This window comes from Lutra lutra, chromosome 3, assembly GCF_902655055.1.
Source record: "Lutra lutra chromosome 3, mLutLut1.2, whole genome shotgun sequence".
In the NCBI taxonomy this organism is placed as follows: Eukaryota; Metazoa; Chordata; class Mammalia; order Carnivora; family Mustelidae; genus Lutra; species Lutra lutra.
Genome location: NC_062280.1, coordinates 84,119,795 through 84,144,083, shown reverse-complemented (window position 1 = coordinate 84,144,083; position 24,289 = coordinate 84,119,795). Strand labels below are relative to the sequence as shown.

The 24,289-nt window shown below is 37.4% G+C and overlaps 1 protein-coding gene across 1 annotated transcript in view; it reads left to right on the top strand.

The window, feature by feature from the left end:
- The first annotated feature begins 2,613 nt into the window (after positions 1-2,613).
- ACVR2A (activin A receptor type 2A) overlaps positions 2,614-24,289 on the top strand; it is an 84,277-nt gene continuing 62,601 nt past the window's right edge. The window contains 1 exon segment of the mRNA XM_047722409.1: positions 2,614-2,739. Within this exon segment, the coding sequence (XP_047578365.1) occupies positions 2,685-2,739 (55 nt within the window). The 5' untranslated portion in view covers positions 2,614-2,684.

Here is a 24,289-nt window from a genome sequence, read left to right as displayed (position 1 = left end):
TAATAACTTCTCGCATGGGGTTAAACTCTTTATAAGAATAAGTGAGGACTTCAACTTGTTGCTCCCTTTTCATACTACAGAAACATGATTTTCTTCTTCTCATGTTCTTTTACTGGAATATTTAGGTGGTAAAATAAGGAATAATTTTCGAGTTTTAGTGCTACTACTGGTTATTCCAGTTATTCCACTTGCTCTGGTTTCACAATTCAAGAATATGGAAGTGATGCAGCGATAAGACAATAGTGAGGCCTGATCCAGGGTATAACCGACATCAAATTCCTGAATGATCTAAATACACTCTTCCATTCCTGAAACATTCATGGCAGCTCTTAGTGCAACTAGAAAATGGAAGAAAGTTTTTATCTATTCTTCCAACCAGCTCACAAAGTCCAGAGAATTTCATAATATGAGATCATTTAGACACCTTGAAGACCAATTTGGGGCTTTTCTTAACTGTTGCACAATTATCAGTCAAATTCTGAGCATCACAACTTGAGAACTGGAAATCTTGGAGAGAGTTTAAAGAGTCACAGTAATTACTAATAACCTTGACAAGTTGTAGAAATGGGCAGATAATTATAGGATGAACTTAATAGACAGAAATATAGAGTAATTTAGAGGAAGAGAAAAATAAAACACTATAAATACTAGAGTGAAGGCTTGGCTTTGTGGGAAAAATGTGGGAATCAGTAAACCACCAGTAAAACATGAGCTAGCCATACGGTACAGTTGCTTTATTATTTTTTATTAATAAAAATAAAAAAATTATAGAGTACATGCAAGAATTTTGTGTCTAAGAAAAGGCAGTAACCCCCTAGTCATCTATACAATTATTTAGTAACCACCTATCACATGCTAGACACTCTGAGTGCTGGCATAAAATGGAGAAGACTTAGGATCCCTACCTTCACAGAGCTCGCTAAAGTGTGGTAAATGAGAAAGCTAGTACCTTTAATACTGTCATTAGTTTGTATTCTATAGCCAACTTCAAGTACAGCAAATACTGCGAGTTCCTTGAGGTAGGGATCCTATTTTTACATTTGGGATCCCCTTCCGTGCCTAGCACGGCACCTTGTAAACAATCGACCTGGATTAAGAGGTAAAATTTAAGCCTCCAAAAAACTAAAATTTGAAAAAGTAAACACTTGTCTGACCATCAAATATGTCGATCGAAATGCGCAGGTTTTCTTTGGCACGTAATGTTTGTGAACCCATTACGTGCAGAACAGTCCTCAACACAATGCTTTGTGTATAAAAGGGATGGTAGGAATGGACTCAAATTGCACACCGTGATAATTGCCATGGACATCCTGACCGGACTGACAGCCCATCCTCCGCTAGTTTTCCCCCTTCTTTTCTCTTTTAGCCGAAAGACAAAAAGCTTAAGCAGTAGGTACAGGGGTGGGACGCGGACCTAAGACTTCGGGGCACAACCACCAGCTCGCGCGCTCACCGAGCTCGTTAAGGCAGCTTCGCGGGCGCGGCAGACCGGCTCACACCCCCGGCTTTCCGGCGCCCGGAGTCTCCGCGCGGACGAGGCGTCCCCCCAGAGGAGAGACAGGGCGCCGCAGACGCCCCTCGGAGTCACCGGCCACCCACCCCGCCTCAGGCTCCGGTTTCTCTTGGGTTCCCATTGATCAGGCTGGTGTACGTTCCAGAGAGGCCAGTGGGGCGCAATTAGAAAACCGGGCGCTCCACGTCCCCGACTGCATCAAGTCACCCACCCACTCGAGCCCCACAGCCCAGCAGGCCAAGCAGGCCGGACGCCGAGGCCTCGCGGTAGCGAGCCTCCATCCGCCCCGCCTCCTCGCCCTCCAGCCGGCCCCGCCCTCGCACTCACCCCTCCCCCGCTCCCGCCTTGCTTCCCCGACAATCTCCTCGCGCTCCCGGCCCGGCACGCGCGCTGCGCCGGGCCGCCTCTGCCGCCGCCGCCGCCGCCGCCGCTGCCCTACCGCCGCCGCCGCGGCGGAGCGTCTCTCCGCGGTGCCGGGCTTCCAGCTTCGGACCGGAACCGGAAGTCTGGGGGGCGGGGCCGGCGGAGGCCAGGGGACCGAAAACGCGGCCGAGCCCGGAGCCCGGAGCCGGAGCCAGAGCCTGGACCAGAACTTGGCCGCCGCTTGCACCGCTGCCGCCGCCGCCGCCCGCTGCTCCTTCTCCGCGCCGCAGCTGCCTCGGCCGCCACGGCCGAGAGCTCGGCCGCCAGTGGTCCGCGGACTTTGGGTGTCCGGGTTGAAGGTCGGTCCGGACGTCGGACCCAGCTCGGTTCCCGGACTGTCCGGGCGGCAGCGGACGCCACCGCCGCCGCCTCCTCGTCGCCTCAGCCTGGCGTTTTGTTCGGAGAGACCCGAGAGGCGAGCGGAGCTGACAGTGATTTTGACAGTGATTTAAACGCGCTTTTGTTGTTGTTGGCTTCGTTGTTTGGTTTTGTGTGTTGTGCGTGTGTGTGGCGGTTTTTCCCCCGTGGTGCATTTTCTTTCTTTTTTTTTTTTTTTTTATTGTTGTGCTCTCCCCCCCCCCCCCCTTTTTTTTTCTTTTTCTTAACCCCGTGAACGTTTTTTTGGTCGGGGCTTCCGAATATGTTTTATGACGGTTGATTTTACACCAGGAGGTTTGTCTCCGAGGAAGACCCAGGGAACTGGATATCTAGCGAGAACTTCCTACGGATTCCCCGGCGCCTCGGGAAAATGGGAGCTGCTGCAAAGTTGGCGTTTGCCGTCTTTCTTATCTCTTGTTCTTCAGGTAGGTGCATGGAGCGTGGCGCGGCAGGGCTGCTGCTGCTGCTGCTGCTGCCGCCACCGCCGCTGCTGGCGGCCGCGGTTGTTGTTGGCCGCGGTTGTTGTTGGGTCGGCGAGCTCCCGTGGAGCCCGGGGAGGTTTTCCCCGACCTGGAGCCCCTCGGCTCCGACCCCCCAGGTCTGATTGTGATCTGGACATCTCCATGAATGCTTCTCGTTTTGAGTTAGGTTGGCGAACTGATAAGAGTGACTGCTCTGTTGTGGAAGTGAGAAAGTCATGGTTTGTGGCCATAACATTGGATGACAGCGCTGGTTGGGTTGCAGTTAAGCCACAAATACCACAAGTGACAATCTATGCAAAGGTTTGAGACCCGAAAGGCGTTTTCCAAAATGCCATTTAGTGTGGCATTCTCCAAAATAAGGGTGTTTTATTTTAATGGTCTTTTAATTAGTGCTTCACCAGTGACTATCACGACAGAGATCTGGGCAGTTGTTACTTAATTTTGACCGTGAGAAACAATGCATCATATCACCAATTTCATCTGGGTCTCCCCTTATGTTTTCTTAAACTTCAGTGTCCAGCAGTGTTAAAAATAGTTGTTGTTGTTGGAGTATTAACAATAACCTAGTGCAGAAGAGGTATGCTGCTGTGTTGGTAATGTGCTGGCTTTCAACCACCATTTATGTGCTCTTTTCTGGCATAGATTTTGCTTACCTACGGAATACTTATTTTAAACGTGTTGTATTGAAGCATTGTTTTTGGTTTAGAGCAGCCATTTGAGATTGTTCATACTGTCAAATACACTATAGTCATAAAATAGGTTTTGGCCCAAGGTTGGAAGAATAATTAGGTCCTTTTATATTTGAAATTTTGATTTTGTGAGAACGTTCTATGCTTGCAACCAGTGGTTGGAAAACTATCTAGTCTTTTGTATTTGAAATTCTGTAAATGAATGCAACCTAGCTCAAAGGTGTGCAAATGTACATAACAGGGGAGTTAGTTTGATAGATGAAACAATTTTAAAGTCGCAATGGATCTCTTGGTCATAAAATTCAATATATTCAGTTACTAGGTTGTGAGAGAGAATTATGGGGGGGGGGGCGAATTGACAGGTTTCATGGCCATGGCTTTATCTCCTTTGCTAGAGGGAAATTAGAGGGTGTTAGTCTTTTCTTTGTGTACCTCTGTTGTGTGTGTGTGTGTGTGTGTGTGTGTGTGTGTCCATCTTCCCAACCCCCTCTTTTAATAGAATCTTTTGTAATGTATAGAATTTTGCTGAATGGTTCATTTCCTTGTGGTTAATAAATGGATAAAGTCTAGTCTTATGTCTGTAGTGGTATTGATCAGTTCCGGGTGGGCTAAATGTGTTGTGAAATGGCGATCATTGCCAGAGATTAACCAAAGAATCATGTCTGTTTAAATGGAAGAAGGAACATGCTTAAGGCAGGCTGACAGTTCTTTTTGTGCGCGGTTTGGGGAGGAAGATAAACAATGGTCTCTCTGAAATGAATGAATACCTTGATAACATTAAACCTCTTGCTTTTGTAACATGACTTAACTGTGTAGTTTTTATTTTTCCTGTAGTACTCTCTCTTCTGTGTTTCTGTATGTTCTGGTTGGTGAACTCCTCTTGTTCAAATCCCTTTCTCTGATCTCCTGCCCTTGAGGAGGAGGGGCATCATGGCCACTGACCAAGGAATTGTGCACATTATTCCCTCCCAAACCCACCTGAATCACACTAATTGGTGAAGGGGGTTATTCTTGAGCAGTCTCAAGGTATTACTTCTGAGAAAGCAGGCTGTCGCTACAGATCTTACAGCTTCCTCTGCTTGGTTTAGAAGTAAAAATAATAGAGCGTTAGTTTTTTGTAGGATTATTTTCCGTGGGCCAGGAGGTTAATAGCTAAAATTTTGAAATACAGTAGTTTTCTTGCTGTAGAGCATATATATATACATATATACATATATATATATATATGGCACACAGAATTACATAAAACTGGTAATAAATGTTGCATAGTTTTTTTTCAAATAATTCCTAGTTGAATAAAATATAATTCTATTGAAGATAATTGAAATCATCTTAAAGACTTTAATCCATATTTGTGTATGAAGATTTTTAGTACCTAAAATATCTGATTTTTTAAAAGGCTTTGTTATGAATTAAATACACTTTAAAAGATTATTATGTTTCTTTTCTTAATTGATTTTTCTATGTAATATGTAAGCGGGCCTGCTGGAAGCATGAGGATGACTGTTTTCAGAGAATTTAAAAATTTCTCAAGTTGTCAGTTTTTTGTTTCTGGATATTTGATTTTTTTTTTAAGCAGATGAAAAATAGTAGTAAAGAGCTGTTGTAGTTCAGGTTTTTAGGATGAATGTTTACTGTTTTCTTTAGTATTTTGCAGACTTTGATTTTCAGTTTCTATCCCATGGTATATATACTAGAAGACTGATTTTGCATACTAATCCTGTACGATATGACCAAGTATATAATTTCTTAATGTAATTCCAGAGTTTTTTTTGAGTTATGCCTTCATCCTCAAATGCCTTCAGATTCCTTCTGTATTTGGATTTTTTCATTCTTCTTATCCTTCCTCAGATTCTGTTTCAAAACATAAATGTACTTAGATTTTTTGTTTGTTTTTAAAGCATTGTGGTTAATTTGTATCTTCATCATTTGTTGAACTGTGAGTTTAATACTTGCTCTAGTGCTTAGGTTTATGCTACCTAGAATGATGCAGCTACTGTGGTATTTGAGTTGTACTAAGTTGAGAATTTGTTTGAATTTCTGTGCAGACTGGAGCAGTCTGGTCCGTATATTCAATGAAATAAGAAATGGAGATAAAGTAATTTTGTGTATTTCCTTTACTTCACTTAGGCAGTAGAGTGTAGAGTGTGTGTGTGTGTGTGTGTGTGTGCACGCATGCCTGTGTATGTTTGTGTGAGCGAGTGTATGTGCAGTTGGAGGGAGAATTGGCAGTATAGTGAATCTTCTGAGACTCCACTGAACTTTGGCTAACAAGTGATAGATATTAAATGCTTTCTTTTCTGCAGGCAGAACTGCTTAAATGTAGTCTGTGATCAAATTCAAATACAGTATATTAGAACATCAAAACCAGAAGAGAAACAAAACAAACTCCCTCCCCTACCAATTCTTGTTGAATTTTTTCTACTTGTAAGCCAGTATTTCTCAAGTTTGGGTGTCTTTTGCTCTCTGCCCCTATACGTCTCCCAGGAGACATTTGAAGACATATTTGGTTGTCACAACTGTGGGGTACTATATGCTACTAGCATCTAGTGGGTAAAGGGCAGGAATGCTGCTAATCATCCCATAATGCACAGGACAGCCTTACACAATGACGAATTACGTGGCTCAAAATGTCGATAATGTTAAGGTTGAGAAGCCTTACTTTAAACTCTTCATTTTTAAAAGTATTATTATATTAGTAAAAGGGTCCTGCTTTCCATTCCCACAGTCAATCATCCAAATTTTATAAGGATATGCTGTTGATCTTCAGGTGATTTTGTATTGAAAGCTTTCATCTTTCCATTGTCTTTTAGAATTAGAATGATTATATTAGAAAAACTGACTATTGGTGTACATGTTATTTCATCTTATGATATTTTAATAAAAATAATTTGCTGAGTTTTAAATAAACTCTCCAGACCCATTGCTTTGCTATGATGGAAAGCCCATGAAGACTGTATATTCCAGTAGTTTCTTTGCTGTGATAATTATCTTTAAGGATATTTCCTTTTATCCTTATTAAAATCACTGTCTGGACTGTGTGGTGGCAGCTGGGTTGTGTGTGTGAGAAAGAGGGAGAGAGAGACAAACATGGTACAGAAAAGTTTTGTAAGTTTCATATGGAAGAAATAAGTACACTATTACATGTGCCTGAAAGGTTTCAAAGTATAAATTCAGGGTTTGTTTTTTTTCTTTTAAGGCTATTTTTTTTTCTTCTGTTCTTTAATTTGAAGAAAGTTTTAAAGTGGTTTCTTAATTACATAGTTTTCTGGAGAATGATTGGCTGGGTTTGGTTATCATTAGACTCATTTAGGTTATACTAATTAATATTCTATGATCTATCATAGACCCTTGTCCTTCTTAAGGTTAAAAATTGACCATAATTAATAAATGCTTACTTTGTTTTGAACTCTGGTTTTAAGGAAGTGAACCCAGCCAGGATAAGAATTAAAGTGAAAAAGTGTAAGTAGCATTATACCATTGAAAAGAAAAATTCTGAAATCACTCCCACAAAAAGTATGCAAATAAGCTTCATACTATCTTTGTAACACACCTCCCCATACGTATATATCTTTGGTACTACTGACATCTTCACCTTTTGGGTTCACTGTTTCATGAGAAGTAAAGCATAACTAAACCAAATGAGATTTTAATAATCTCTAAATGTTCCTTTATATTCTAAAATTATTTTCTTGCTTTTTTACTTTTGTAAGTAGTATACTCTTATTTCTCATCTTTGGTGTCTCAAAAGTCTGTGATTTGTATTTGTCTTTTCATGCTGTCTTATGTTGCTAAGTGTCCTGCATAGTTTCTCTTAGATAGTAATTTAGGTAAGCTTAGCAATATTTGATATTAGGGTCAGTAGTACTCTTTCACTTTTTATTCCGTTATTCTGTAACTCATACTTTCTTCCATTTCCTTTCCATTCCCTTTCCTCTTTATGCCTACTTTGTTTATATTCTTTTTTCCTTCTGTACTTCCCTGTTCTGTAGGCTGCTTTGCTTGTGGAACCCACTTGTTGCTTAGCATCAGGTGTGGCTCAAGAGGACTCACACATGGGTTAAATGAAAACAGATTCAATTTAGAATGTTTGAGAATTGACCAGAATAGTCTTTTCTACTGTTCTTTCATTTGTTGGTTTCTGAGATATCACACACACACTTGGGAGTAGTGTTACTCTTTTGGAATCCAGTGGTTTCAACTATAGATTGCTCTTATAACCCTTTTTTGAAGGGGGAAGGGGCAGAGGGAGAGGTGCAACACAGGGCTTGATCTTATGACCCTGAGATCACGACCAGAGGGAAAATCAAGAGTCCAGCACTTAACCCACTGAGCCACCCTGGTGCCCTACTCTTACTCCTTTTTTAAATATTTGGTTTTCTTTAACTCTTTGCTGCTTTCAGAAAGTCTGTTTTTTGTTATTGTTCATTCATCATCTCTGTTTAAGCCAAAATTTGGCCAGACCAGGGAATATATTTATTGCCACAGCTGGGACCACATCGGACTTCCTCTGTGGTAGATTTAATTTTGTTAGGTTATAATGCTCATGTCTAGACAGAACATTGATTTCAAATTGACTATTGAACATGAAAGTTCCAGTAATAGTGTATATAGGAAGGAGAAGAAGTCAAGAAGGTAAAGAAATTACTGTAGATAACAATTGACTTTATTTCATTCTCCAACTGGATTTCTGTTGGTCACTTTCATATATCTAAATGCATCTAGTATCCCGTTTTGTTTAATGAAGGTTCTAAAAGAAATGCATTGTCTTTGAGGTTGAATTTTTAAAAACTGTTAGAATGGTGGGCTTAAAGGAAAAAATTTGGAGGTTCTTTTGGATACTGGACAAGAATGTGATCACAGTGGTCAGTAGACTCTCGTTCTGGTGTCAGCACTGCCACTGTCCAGCTCATCTATCATTTTTCTTACCTGAATTATTGTAATACTTTTCTAGTTAAGACTGGGTTCCTATCATTGCATCCTCTCCCTTTCTGTCCACATATAACTTCCAATTGACCTCATTAAAAAATAAATCTAAATATGTCACTCCTGCTTTAAACATTTCCCTGTAAGTCACCTTTAGCCTAAAATCTAAAGTCTTAGAATTGCATGTACTTAGAACGGTGCTTTGTCATTTGGTTCGGTTGTGTTCTTTAACCTCTTGGTATAGTGGCTTGGAAGATGGGCTCTGGAGTAAGACTTCCTTGGTTTACATCCTGGCTTCTCAGTTTAACCTTGGGCAAATCACTTTACCTTTTGTGCTTCAGTTTTATCATCTACAAAATGGGGGTATTAATAGTGACTACCTCAGAGAGTGGTTTGAAGATTAAATATCACATAAATACTAGGTATTCTGCTGTGTCTCCTCCTTAGCATGAGTCCTATATTCCAGCTATACAAACTTGACTCGCAGTTTTTTGAATGTGTCATCCTTTATTGTATATTACTATGGTACGCTTGTATAGGTTAGTTCTTCCTCCTTTACCTGGCTAACTCCTTGTTTTTAAGACTAAGACTAAAACTCCTTGTTTTTTAAGACTAAAACTCCTTGTTTTAAGACTAAGAAGTATCACCTCTTTATAAACAATTTTTATGCCACCCAACCCATATTTAGTTGCTTTCTATTCTAAATGACCTTTATTCCAGTAATTACTGCAAACGTTTATTTACCTCTATACATGTTAGACTGTGAGCTCTTCGAAGACATCTTCTCTTTATCTACAGACCCAGTCTAGAACCTGGCACACAATAGGTGCTGAAGAAATGTTTAGTGAATGAATGAAGTGAATTTTTTTCATTTCTGGGCCTGGGTTTTCCATTTATGTATTAAAGCAATAAATTTGAATTAGATTATTTCTGAACTTTTTTCCTTTTCTAAAAGCTTTATGATTCTATAACCTTAAGGTTACAGTTTAATAGTGATATTTTATTAAGAAAAAATGATTTTGCTGGTTGTTTTTGGGTACCTTAAGTTCTGTTCATTTTTTTTAAAATGCTGTGTTTCTGATCCTTAGATAAAATCTTTTAATATAATTTGAATCACACAGTTTAGAAGGCATTTTAGAGATCTTCAGGTTCTGTGTCTTTCAGCTTTTTTGACCATAACCCACAGAAGGAAATACACATTGCATCATAATGTAGTTTCCATTTACATAAATATGTGTATATATCAGAAATGGAAGTTTTGTGAACTAGCTCTTACTGTGTGTAAGGCTTTTATTTTTATATTCTGTTTCACTAATTTTTTTATTGTAATCCATTAATTAATTCAGTGATCAACTAATGGGCTCTAAACTCCTAAGAAATAGTGACCTAGTTCAGCAATCCCTTATTCTCTCTATCGAATTCTCTGAGAAGGAAACTGCATAGTAAACATGTGCAGTGAAAAGTATGTGTACCGAAAAACGTGCTCATTATTTAATCTACAATAGAGAATGTGTACTTAGGTACAGAATATAGGGAAAACTGGTCCTAAGAGAGAACATGGACCTGCTCTGGCTGAGCTCTTCTTTCTTATGGATTCTCTGCATAAATTAAGGATGCACAAAGGTGCTAAAACAAAATTAGATTGTAATTTTGAAGAGTTAAGATTTTTCTTAATTTAGGGAAGGCTTGCTGGAGGACATAGATCCTAATAATAGGGGGGAAAATGTCTTGGCAGTGGTTGAGAGGGATGTTTATCTTAATATGAAGGAAAAGGCACAAAATAGAATCCAGGAACACAGAGAGCATTTGCCAGTAAACTTGACCATGGCTAGAAGACAAGATGAAGGAATTTTGACTAAATCTGAGGAAGAGATTTATGTGATGAGAAGATGTTTATAATTGCTTGAAGAAGTAAAACAATCTCATTTGAGTGGGTTAAATCAGAGGAAAAGCAATTAAAACTAAGAGAGATGCAGATCTTGATGGATGTCCCAAAAATATGATATATTATGTGTATATATACACACATACATATATATGGAATATAGGATAGAAGAGCAATTTGAAGATTAAAGTAGGATGGTAGTGCTACTAAATAAAATTGGTAAAGAAATATCAAACCAGAAGAAAATAGGGAGCATTTTCGTAACTAAAGAAATTCTACAGACAGGTATAGATTTAGATTATAAGCATTAATGAAAATACAGACATAGATTTGGAAAAATAGAATACATAGAAAAGATGAGCACATGTAGTGTTCTTTTATGGGGGCAGAGACACTATGATGGTATGTCTTCATTGTAAAGACCTCTGAGCACTCACGGTTCAGTATGTTGTTTGTGTTTAAATAATGCTCAGATTATAGTAATCACAGTTATTGCTCATACTGGCCATTCAGATTACATTCTTTGAAATCCGCATAAGTCATTTTCTGTAGATTTAGAAACTTTTTTGATTTGGTATTTATTATTTGTGTCTGAATCCTAAACCTTTTCAATACCGTTCTTTCTTCTTTGGTTGACTATTTTCTTAGTAGCTATAGTCACATTGGGAATCATTTTATTCTCTAATTTGTGGAAGAAAATAAATGTAAAGCAATAAGATAATTATTAGAAGTTCCCATTAGGGAGTGGTTGTTTTTTAAAACATTTAAAAAATGAACCATCTTTACATATTGTAATAAAAGTAAGCCTATCTATATATAAAACTTTGAGGGAGGAGTTTTCCTACCTAGGATTAGTAACTTTATAATATATATTTTATAGAAATGAAACCTTTATTGGGAAAAATCTTGGTCTTCACATCATTATCATTATACATGATCTTCACATCTATATGATTATACATGATAAATCAAATTTTTTCCAAAGCACTATTTTAAGAGGAGTGGGCATAGGTGAATTATGAGATTTTGGCCAGTGTCTAAAGCTCTTAGATTAATTTTTTAAATTTGTGAACAAAGATATATTTAATGAAATAATATGTCCTATACCACAGTATCTGGTTCATAGTAGATATTACATATACATATTCATTTGTCTTCATTCGTATCTTGAAGTTCCATTATTAAGAATATTGTGTGAAAAACATTTAAAAATATAGATTCAGTTTTTGGGAGGTATTTTTAAGTTTGCTGGTAAATTACTTATCCATTAATATGAAATAATATTCTGACTAACTGATTTAGCCAAAGAAAACATCAATACAGAGTGCCAAAAAGGAGTCAGGAAATATCTAGAACATTCAGATAAGATTTTTTTTTTTTTAAACAGAATTCTTTAAGGTCTCATTGTTGTAGAATGCATTAAAGGAAACCTTGAAGTAAATTTTCATTTCTATTTATTGGAATTTAAAATATTTTCATAATTTCACTTAAAACTTAAGTGTTTTAAAATTTTTCGTGTAGAAGTAAAATCTTGAAAGATCCTCAAGTCTGTTTTTGGGTAACAGCTACAAGCTTCAAAAACAATCATTCAAGTTTTGAGATCAGTATTTTGAATGTGATATAATAGTATCTTGAACTAAAACTTAAGAGTCTCATTAAGAGTCTCATTCAGATACCTATTTTGTTACTCACTCTTCTTTGACCTTGGCAATCACTAAGACCTCACTTTACTCATCCTTAAATTAAAGAGAGTGAATTAAGTATTCATTTATTAACAAATGTTGAACTACATGCTAGACATTGCTAAGTGCTTTGGGATGCAGCAGTGAACAAGACAGATATGATTATGCGCTTATGGAGCTTACAGTCTTAAAGTCAGTAGCCAAATGAATAAAATAATTACAGATCGCCATATGAATTCTGACAGAAGCAAACAGGGTACTCATAGGATAGCTATTTGCCTCACATCCATACCACAAATCTCTAGTTACTTAGCTTATCTACCTATTTATTCTCTGCACTTTCCACTACGGGAGTATAAACTTTTAGAGGGGTGTGTCATTTTTATCATAATACCCTCAGGGGATAGCACAGTTTCTGGCATAAAGTAGAAGCCTGCTTGCCTGCCTGAAGAAGTGAACCCAGGCTCGGGACTGGAGAGAGAGACAAGGACCTGATCATGTAGGGCTTTGATCTAATGTAGGACGGAGTTAGAATAAAATCCAAAGGGCAAAGAGTTTTGAGGAGGAGCTAGATCTGGGTTATATGTTGAGATCACTTGGGCAGCTCTCTGGAGAATATATTGGAGGTATGTAGGAGCGAAGAGGTGAGAGTGGGAGGCCATTATATCAATCTAACCTAAACTGTACAGATTCTCTAAGACCCTATCTACCTCTGAACATTGTATTCTCAAACTTGCCTGTACTTAACCAGTCTTCCTCTTAGATTTTCTTAGTCACCCCATATTTGTCCTACTTATTATTTCTTAAAAATAAATGGATAGGCTTATTGTGCATCTGAAAACTTTGAATACAATGTCTCAAAAAAAAAACATCAAAAACGCTAAAAAAAAAAGAGGTAATAAAACACACACCAGAATTTGTTGAATTTTTCTGGAAAGTTCCTATATTTAGATTTTGTGCATTTGCTAATTTATATTCTTATTTACTAAGCATTCCTGTTTCTCTGTGAAACTTTGACTTTACACCTTTTCAATATGCCTATTTTTTTTCACAAGATCATCTTTTTATTTTAAACATGTAATATATTGTATTGTTGGTGTCGTTGAAAATTCAGAAGTAGAAACAAAATATTTTGTATCTTAATTCTTAGGAATTTGATACTTTACAGGTTATCAAGGTCTTAAAGTCTGAAAGGATAAATAGTTAATACTGTGGGTTCTTATTTTTACTCTGGGCTATGGCCTCTAACTCTAAGTAGTCAGCTTGAATATTTTTATCTGTGAAAGATTTCAAGTCTGTACTGTTGGGTAGGAGGGGGAGGTGGTGCTTGGCACAGGGAAATCAACTCTATATTGGCAGAAGTTCAGCAGCATCATCTCTGACTAGGAAAAACTGTATTATTACATAGAGAAAAAGCCAGAAGAGACATTAAACTTTACTGAATTTAAAAATATAATGGTGGCTCTCCTCTTTTCATTTGGTTTCTCTCATTATGGAAACAGGTAAAGCTAACTGTCTTTGGTAAGCCACCTTCTATAAAGAAGTGTAGTTTCACTCTGTAAATATTATAGGCCATTTTATTTATTATTACCTTAAGTAAAGTAGTTCTAGAAAAATAACAGGTTGGCTAGATTTTGTGTTCGTTGGTCCTGGAGTTTCATACTGCATTATTTGTGAATAGAATTTGCTAATTGTTTTTATTTAAGCTAAGACTTGGAATTTCTTGTGCAGGTACACTTTAAAATGATAGGGGGGGAAATGAAAAGTCAAAGTTAAAAGAGAATGATAAATAATGAATAAGGGCAGTTGTGAGATAAGTTATACAGGATGGGACAGGGTAATAGTAAAGTAACCTGATTAGTAGGCATTCAGAAGTAGAATAAAACACCTTTCTTTGTGACTGGGAAAATGATTAAATAGCTACTGATCATCCTTTTATTCTGCATAAATGTTACATAACAAATCTTACCAGCTGACCTTTTTTTATTCTCTTATTTATTTCTTTAGAGGTACACAAATCTTGTTTGGGTGTTGAATCAGGAAATTCATTGCTAATTGTTTGTTGAAATGTAAATAGAGATTGTCTACTAGCTGAGGGAGCTAGAAATAATAGAAATGATTAAATTAGGCTTTAACTGCTGAGAGGGCCTAACAGAGTGTCAGGTACTGTTTTTTCTGGTAACTGCCTCTATCAGAGTGATTTTTATGAGGAATAAGCTACTCAAGCTGATCCTCACTTCAGAAAGATGGGATAAAATTAAAAGATTAGGATAAGAGAAGAAGAGTATTGGTTATACTTCTTTCTTTTTGAATCAGTGAAGGGTGGTTTTGATCTTTTATCCACAGATCTTACCTTTTGCGAGATTGTAGCCAGAGAATAGCCCCACGCCAAGAATTGTAATCCTAGTTAGCAACGTATATTTAGCAGCTTTGATTAAACAGTATTTTTAAATTAATATCTAGTCTTGTTTCTGTGATAGGGAAAGATTACAGCTCACCAAGCCAAAGAGTAGAAAAAATCAGAAGAGTTTATTATTCTGTTAGAGATTATAGAATTTTCTACCATTGGAATCTATTGTTGGCGAGTAAGGGCTAGTTGATAGCAATAAAAGCTAATCTTGTTGGTACAAATGTAGCTGTTATAAGCGAATAGCATTAAGAAGGTCCTTCATCTCAAATTCAGTGAAAGTAATTAATTATGCAGTTCTTGGACTGGTATAGTAGAAAGAGCAGACATTCTGTAGAGAGAAAACTTGGGTGTTGGGCCTTTTTTTTTACCATTGGTGATAAACCATTTGAACTTGGAAAAATTCCATAACCTTGATTTCTTCATCTGTAAAGTGGAGTTTATAATACCTACCTGACAAAAGTAAGGTGAGGATCAAAGGCTATATACATAAACACAAGCACATTCACATATACACTTGAAACTTTGTAAACGTTGAGTTATTATTCCAAATATTTGTAATTGGGGTTTCTAGGTGGCTCATTCATTAAGCATCTCCCTTCAGCTCAGGTCATGATCCCTGAATCCAGCCCTGCATCAGGCTCCCTGCTCCTTGGGAAGCCTGCTTCTCCCTCTCTCACTCCCCCTGCTTGTGTTCCCTCTCTCACTTTGTCTCTCTCTGTCAAATAAATAAGTAAAATCTTACCAAAAAACCCCAAATATTTGTAATTAATGCAGTGATTTTTTTTCAAGAAGAGCAATAAAGTGCTAGGTTCAAGTGAACTCTAATAACAGTTCTCATTCAGCCTTTGTGATTCTTCATCAGTAGACATTTATTTTTACATTGTGAATAAAGGGGTTAATTCTATAAACAACTGAATATATGGTAAAACATTAGAGGACTGTCTGATGCTTACAGTGACCTTAAAGGCATTGCTTGATATAGCCCTTCTCCAGGTTCATCTTTGCCTTAGTGGTTCCTACAACAAGCCAAATGCTTTTTATTCCTAGGAGCTTTTGTTTTCACTTGCCTTTCACTTGCCTGAATACTTAGGAGTGGAGGACCATATCTGACTTATTCACTGTAGTTTCCCCAGCGTCTGACACATAAAAGGTGCTTAACCAATATTTGTGAATGAATATTGAATCAAATACTAAGGAGTTCACAGACTTTTTGTAAAGGGCCAGATAGTAAGTATTTTAGGCAATCTCTTTTGCAACTATCAGCTCTGCCAGTTTTAACTCAAAAGCATTATAGACAGTACATAAATGAATCATTGTGACTGTGTTCTAATAAAACTTTATAGGTAGTGGAATTTGAATTTCATGTAATTTTCATGTGTCATAAAATATTCTTTTGACTTTTTTTCAACAACTTAAAAATGTAAAAACTGTTGTTCAGGGATTGTACGGAACAGGCTGCCGGCTGGATCTGACCCACAGGCAGTACTTTAGCAGCCTCTAACGTAAGACACGGTATAAAATAGCACCCTTTCTCCCAACATAGAAGTATTTTATGTTTTAAAAACTTTGTTGGGAACCTAGGAAGAATTTTCTTATAGGATCATTGTCATATATTTTGGGTAAGTTCCCTCCCACACTAATGTACAAGCCTTTTTTACCTCCAGTGTCCTTTATTCCAGCAGTACAACTTTGCCCCCCAGCAATCACACTGTTTCTGAGAGAAAATGGATATAGTATTCTTTCTGGACCAGAAGAAAGACAGACTCTTTCCTCAGCACCTATCAGAATTTTCTTCTTCCAGAATCCCTCTTTTTCTACCTGGAAAGTGTCTGGCTTCCTGGGTCTCCAGTTGGGTGGTATGATGACAAGGCTAAAAAGACATTTGTATATGTGATTAGGGAGGAGGGCGTGGAGGGAAAAGGGTCGCATGAGGACCAGAGAGAAGAAAGAAAATAGAAAATATTAGAGTGATCATACATAGTAAGGGTAGTATTTTGTGAGATAATATCGCGTGTGTGATTATATGTATATGTGTACTGGATCACAATGAAAAATGTGTTTCTTACTGTGGTTTGTGGTTAGAAAGTTTGAAAGCCTGTACTTTAAGGGTTTGAGGTATTGATCCTGAGATCTCCCCTGCACCAACCCCTCTTATACAAGAGAACCAAACGGAAAATTGAAAGGAAGTCTTTACTGCTTGCTATAGTGTGTTTCGGGTTGCTTTATTGAGGTAGTTGTCTGTTTTGTAGATGAGAAGATGGGGTCTTAAACTAATGAGCTTCACAAGTAAGATACAGACACTTAACTTTTTAGAATATGCACTTCTTCCATTATACTGTATTGTTTTTACTGTAGGGAATGAAGCTATGTATGACTTCCATTGTGTTTCAGAGGACAAAAAAAATCTTAATAGATGGCAACTCACCAGGTTTCTTGAGACAAAGTATTTGCTTAAGTATTAGGACAGGGCCACTGGAAGAAAATGATTAGGAGCTCTGTGTGAAGAATAATATGATGTATAAGAAAGGAGGAGTCTATCATTTTGCCTTAATTTTTTCTTCTTTCCCGAAAGTGTGTACTGCTAGCCCTGCTCCTTCATACCTCACCACCAGTGTGGGCTTTTAACTCACACCAGCAACAACAAGGGCTTGAGGATGAGGTTTAGTGAGGAAGAGTAATATAATCTTGTCTTTAGTTGAAAGGAGAATAAGGAGGGAAACCCAAGTAGCAGGGCCACCTGGCCACCTGAATGGGTTGGCTATTCCCAGGTAGCGATTTAGAAGTGGTTATAGGTAAAACAGGGGCTGCTGTTAATCATGTTACAAGCCGAAGTCTTGGCATTGGAGACTAGTAGCTTTGATATGCTAATTGAGAATAGTTCTTTTCTAGTTATTAAGGAGAAGCTACTCTTAAGCAATACTCAGTTCAGATTTAGTTACCCATTTTAAGTACTTAAAAATTATATTAAATGTCTAAGCCATCTCTCTCTTATATACTTTGTTAGCAAGTATGGTGAAAACTAGTTTATGCAAATTTTGATCTCTAATTTGATTTGGAATTGTCTTGGGAAGAAAAAGATTGATTGGAAAGCTATTGTTCTTAACTAGAAAAGTAAGGAAACCTAGCAGACAGGTAGATACCTGGTTAATTGAATGGAAAGGTGACAAACCCTATAAAATATGCTAATCTTTCTCAAGCTGGTTTGGAGGTCTTGATTTTACAATGGGAATTACTAATTTATATAGAATAAGTTTCAACAGGTAATATCTGAAGACTTGGACTTAATATTTTTATCCTTCTTGGTTACCCCTGTGGTACTCCTTACCATATTCTATATTAGAATTGCTTGTTAATGTGCCCATCTACATCAGCTGACTGTGAGTTCTTTTAGATTCTTTCAATGTAGTGCTTGGTGTTCAGTGTAGGTTAAGAGCACTGGAGCCAGAGCGCCTGGTTTTGTATTTTGGCTCCATTATTTTCTCGCTCTGTGATCAAGTTATTTTTCTCATCTGGAAAATGGAGATAATGATAGTACTCTTTTATACAGTTGTTATAAAGTGTAGATGAGTTAATATACATTAAGTGCTTTGAATGATATCTGGCATGTAGTAAGCATTGTAAATAACTCAAACAATAGTTGAAAGATAAGACTGGTAGAAAATATTTGCAATATTTGATAATATCTGGGGGCGCCTGGGTGACTCAGTGGGTTAAAGAGACTCTGCCTTCGGCTCAGGTCACGATCCCAGGGTCCTAGGATCCAGCCCCACATTGGGCTCTCTGCTCAGCGGGGAGCCTGCTTCCTCCTCTCTCTCTCTGCCTGCCTCTCTGCCTACTTGTGATTTCTGTCTGTCAAATAAATAAATAAAATCTTTAAAAAAATACATTTGATAATATCTGATGAAGGACTTTTGTCCAAAATAAGGAACTCTTAGAACTCAATAAGAAGAAAACAAACAACCAGATTTAGAAATGGAACAAAGACCTTAACAGACACCTGACCAAAGAAGATGTACAGATGGTAAAGAAGCATATGAAATGATGCTTTTACATCATAAGTCATCAGGCAAATACAAATTAAAACAGACAATACTAATACCTATTAAAAAGGTCAAAGTCTGGAATACTGACACCACCAAATTCTGGGAAGGATGTAGAGCAATATGAGCTCTCATTTATTGGGAATGCAGAATGGCACAGCTGCTTTGGAAGGTACTTTGGTCGTTTTTTACATGCTTTTACCATAGGATTCAGCAGTCATGCTGTTTGGTATTTACCCAAAGGAATTGAAAACTAAAGTCCAAACAAAAACCTGTACATGGATATTTACAGCTTTATCCATAATTGCCCAAATTTGGAAGAACCAAGATGTCCTTTAGTAGGTGAATGGATACATAAACGGTGGTACATCTGGACAGTGGAATATTATTTAGTACTAAAAAGAAATGAGCCATTAAGTCATGAAAAGACACAGAGGAAGCTTAAATACATGTTATAGAGTGAAAGAGGCCCATCTAGAAAGGCTACATACTATATGATTCCAACTATATGACATTTGAAAAAGGCAAAATTATGGAGACTAGTAAAAAGATCAGTGGTTACCTGGGGTGGAAAGGATGAATAGGCAAAGCACAGAGGATTTGGGGGATGGTGAAAATACTCTTCTATGATACTCTAATGATGGATGTGTGTCATTATACATTTGTCCAAACCCACAGAATATGCAACACCAAGAGTAAAACCCTAAGGTAAACTACGGGCTTTGGGTGATTCAGATATGTGTCAAGGTTCATCCTTGGTAACAAATAAAGCATTCTAGTGATGTTGATAATGCAGGAAACTATGCATGTGTGGGGTCAAGGGGTATATGAGAAATCTCTGTACTTTCATTTTGTTGTGAACTTAAAACTGCTATAAAATTAAGTCTCAAAAAGTTGCAGCTGCTATTGCTTACTGTTTTCTGTCTAGCAGTGTCTAGCTTGAACTATTTATTGAACATGAACAAGTACAGTGTAGTAATTATAAAATTGAGGGAATTCTGGTATAGTGAGAAACTACTTTTGCAGATGGCCATCCTGTTCAGGATACAATAGTGTTTGTTTTATTTATAATAGTTATATATTTATTGGACTCTGGTTAAATCTAGAATATCATTTGGTTTATCAGGGAAGAGTACTAACATTTTCAATTATGTAATTTGGTGGTATTTTATGTAGAGGTCTGGGGGGATCTTTTCAGAAAACTATAAAATAGAATGGAGTAGTGTGTCATTCAGTAGTATATTCCCAAAGGGCAGTACCTCAAAATCTTTCGAAAATGAGATGAAGACAAAAGGAAAGTGAGTGTGGTAGGGGGAATAAATGAAATTTCCAAAAGTGTATCTTACTTGATTTTTTTCAGTATTTGAGTATCAACATTTCTTGGAAGATAACTTCCATTTATATGTGTTTTCTAATTTTCTAAATATTTCATGTATGTTACTATTTAATCCTATCTGAACCTATTTGAGATATCTTTCATGTTTTGTTTTGTTTTTTAGTTTAAGTCAGACCCTGTGATAACAGAATTTGCTTGAATTCACTAATCAGTGGAGCTAGTACATAAAGCCTCATTTTAAGTTCAGTGTTCTTTTGTAAAAGTAAAGAATGCTTGATAACTTTTTTCTCAACATCCTCTGCCGTTTCCCATCCTTAGTGGGGGAAATCTTTACAGTCATTTATAGAAGTAGTTGTTTTGTAAATAATCCTTGTACTACACTTTGAGAAATCCATGATTGGTTGGGAAGTGGGGAGCTGGAAGTAGCGATACAGCAGTAAAAAACACCAAAGTGAGCTCTAATTCTGGGGCAGAAGTTGTTTTGCTCTTTGCTTGATAGCATGCTTGATGGCAACCACAAATCCACATATGTTAATTGTTGCTGTGGGTAAATCCTGCCTTTGATTGCTGCAGATGTTCTTTTCTCAATCACTTTTACTTTTGATTGAGAATGGATAAAAATTTTTTCCTAATGGGTCACTAATAGGTGAGTCCCATTACCCATGTGCCAGAATTTTACATTATTAAATTCTTTGGTCAAATTGGAACAAGTTATGTCACAGCTCAGTCATTATGCATAACGGTAATATTATTAACGATTAACATTTGTTAAAGCTGCCATTATTAATAGCCACCACTTGTTGTATGCCCTGGGCTAAGTGCTTTTAAGTTTTAGTGATGATGTGTGTGCCTCACCTTACAAGATAGATATTATTCCCATTTTATAGATGAAGAACCTGAGACTCAGTGACTTGCCTAAGGCCACATAACTAAATAAATTGCAGAGCCAAAGTATGTTACATTGTTCTACAGGGCTTAAATCTATTCTTTCTATTGAGTCAATTTTGAAGTGTGTATTAAAATAGAAGTTACCAATTCCGGTGCAGTGTGATTTTCTTTGAACCTGTTCTGCCAAGGTTCCTGCCCCATGTTCCCACCTTGACAGTAGCTGGTGTTGCTGTTACCCATTAAAACCTATGGCGTAGCAAACAACGCTGTTATCAAATTGAGTTTTCGATGGCTTAACTGTGGTTCCTGTAAGCTGATAAAGCAGAGCTTTCTCCACCTCTTAAGTAAAAGTCCACAGCTGTTTAAAGACTAAGGAACAGAAGTTGTTCCTTTTGTCTATACAATGAGCCAGAATCACAACTAGGTCAGAATTCATTGCTCTGATCACTACTTGAGTAATTAGTGAATGAAAGGATCAAAGTAAATGCATGTTTTAAAAATGATTATACTTTGATTCAGAGAGGATGAATTAATTGAAATTTCCTTGGGTAGAAGAAAACAAATCCAGATTCTTTTTGACTAATATTTGGAAAATAACTTAATGGTAGTAGTGGTTAATTGCTCACTTGGTGCCTGTTACCTATGCTGGGTGAGTGTGAAAGAACATATTAGGTAAGTATGAATGGTTCTGGCATTTGGATTTGTGGTTCCTTTGCCCACATTCATATTAAGACAGATTGATAAGGGGCGCCTGGGTGGCTCAGTGGGTTAAGCCACTGCCTTCGGCTCAGGTCATGATCTCAGAGTCCTGGGATCGAGCCCCACATTGGGCTCTCTGCTCAGCAGGGAGCCTGCTTCCTCCTCTCTCTCTGCCTGCCTCTCTGCCTGCTTGTGATCTCTCTCTGTCAAATAAATAAATAAAATCTTAAAAAAAAATTAAAAAAAAAGACAGATTGATAAAAAGATAAAACACATACTTGTTTTGCAAAATCTAAGAACTTAATTTTTCTGTTACTATAACTTCTAAATTATAGGTTAGCCTGCAGAAAAGTGAAAGATGATGAAGAGAATAGGAAGAAAAGGAAATCCCTTATTTATTCTGATTTCTTTTATTAGGAAGAATGAATAAAAGGTGACAAATGAGTGGTCAAAACTAATAAATCCATAAGGATTTGGTTTGAATTGAAGTGACTGAATTTATAGAAAAACGAATATTGTCATATCCTTTATCTGTTTTGCTATAATTGAACTCAGCCAACATTTAAAGGGTACCTGCTGTGTGCTTCTTAGTATGCCAGGTACTATGGAGGCTGTAAAAGAAATATGAAGTCTTTGTTTAAGGAATAGTCATTTTGGAATGATAAACCTTAATACTCTAAAACATAATACACATTTTGAAACTTAAAATGTAATACAAAAACATTTTACACAATTACTAAAATTAGTGATGGTAGGCACTAAGGGTCATTTCTGTCTCTCCTTTTTTGGAGTTGGGCGGGGGCTTTGGTTATCTTTTAGGACCTTACTAGGTATGGGATGCCATTCAGATTGGTCTAATCTTTTTGAGTCCTTCTTGGCTTTGTTTCTTCCTGAATTTAGTGCTGCTACAGTAAAAACACCATGAGGATAAGAATTATTGCCTTCTGTGTTTATCATTGCATTCCAATGGTTAGTATTTTTTGAGCAAATTAATGTGAAAGGGTCTCTCTTTTTCCTCTCACTGTCCAAGTTCTTTAAAGGTTTCTATCCTACTTTGGCCTCATATTTGTACCTTTTGTTTTCTCTTCAACCCATTGTCATCCTGAAGTAAGTGAAATAATTCCCTTAAAGATTAATGATTTTCTAATTGCCTAATCTAAATGATTCTTACCTATATTCGGTTACTACTTGACTTTCCCGTAACCTTGATGTTATTGTCTACCTGTTCTTGAAATTCTTTTGTTCCTTTATTCTCCCAGTTTTTCTGACTAAAGCCCCCTCACTACCTCAATACTCAATCTGCTCATCCTTTTAGTTTTGTGTTCCTCAAGAGTTAAATCCTTATAGAATTCTTAATCTACATATCCTTCCCTGCTGAAGTAATTCCATTTCTCATTTTTAAGTAAATGTAGATGTCCTGAATTAAATCTCTTACTTTGATCTCCATCTTGAGCTCCAGACTTATTTTTTAGTTATCCAGTAAACGTTAAATATATGTCAGAACTGGGAATATGGGGATGAATAAGACATAGCCTTTACCCTAGAAAACTCACAGTTTTGTTGGGGAATGGAGATTGGTAAAGTAGCAATTATGTAGCACATTCTATCTATATTAGAGTCCCTTGGGACTGCTGAAAAAGGTGGCCTAAATTCAGTTTGGAGAGAGTCAGGTAATGTTTTCCCTCAAAGATGCTTAAAGTGTTCTTGAAGGACGATTAGGAGTCCACTAGGGGGACAGAGTGAGAGAAATATTTTTTGTTGTCTTTGTCAGGTCTGGTGGGTATGCATCCTGGTGTTGAGACAGCCTATTATGGAAGCCTCCAAGGTCTGAGAACATACAGCCTCAGGACAGAGAGTGAGCATCTTTCAGTGGAGCCAATGGCATGACCAGCAAAATAGTATTGAGCACTAAATCCAGAGGGAGAGAAGAGATTGTAAGGAGTGGAGAGTTAATAACAAAGTCCATTACTACCCAGTCAAAAGCAGTGTGTGTAAAGGAATAATTTAGATTAAGACTCTGGAAGTAACGTGTTAGATTTATCCTTTTCTGTGTTAACCTGTTGTATATTGTAATAATGGTTTTGATAAAGCAATACTTCTCAGGCTTTAATATGCATATAAATCATTTGGAGATAATATTAAAAATGCAGATTTTTGATTCAGTGTGTTTGGAGTCAGGCCTGAGGTTCTACATTTCTAACAAATTCCTGTGAATCTGTGCTGCCTGTCCCTGTACTTGCAATAGAAAGGGACCAAGGGAGCCAAGAATAGCCAGACACATGCAGAGGAAATAACTTATACATGGACATAGATCATTATTACATCTTTGAGGAACTGGAGTTAGTTCATGAGACCTAGATCACAAGACGTGGGGCATGGAGCAGTGATGGGCTCAGTGATGAGTCTGCAGAGGTGGACAGGGATCAGATCATGAAGGGCTTGTTTTGTGCCAGAGTGTTAACTTCATGCTGAAGGCTGTGAAGGGCCATTTTGAAGGGTCAAAAAGTACTTGTAGCTTATCCTGACAGGGATATCAAATAAGTAGTTGATGATGTAGATCTTAGCTGGAGAGAGATTTTAGTTTTCAGCTAATAGATGTATAAGCATGAAATCAGGTAGGCAGAAGGAAGAATAAAGAGTTCTAAAGATCAAACTGGGGAACACTAACATTTTCAAGGTAGGGAGAAGAGGATAAGGAAGAGCTTGTAGAGGAGACCAAGATGTGGTCAGGAGGTAGAAAGAAACAAATGTAGTGTCATTGTAAGAAATCTAGATAGAGGGAATATTTAGCAGTGCCAGAGAGACCAAATAAGACAGAGCCTTATTTGTCAGTTTGGAGATTATTTGTAACTTTAGCAAGAGACATTTCAGTGGAATGCTGGAGAGATAAGAACCATTGTGGAAGATGAGTGAAATGTAGATGAGGAAGTGGGTTCAG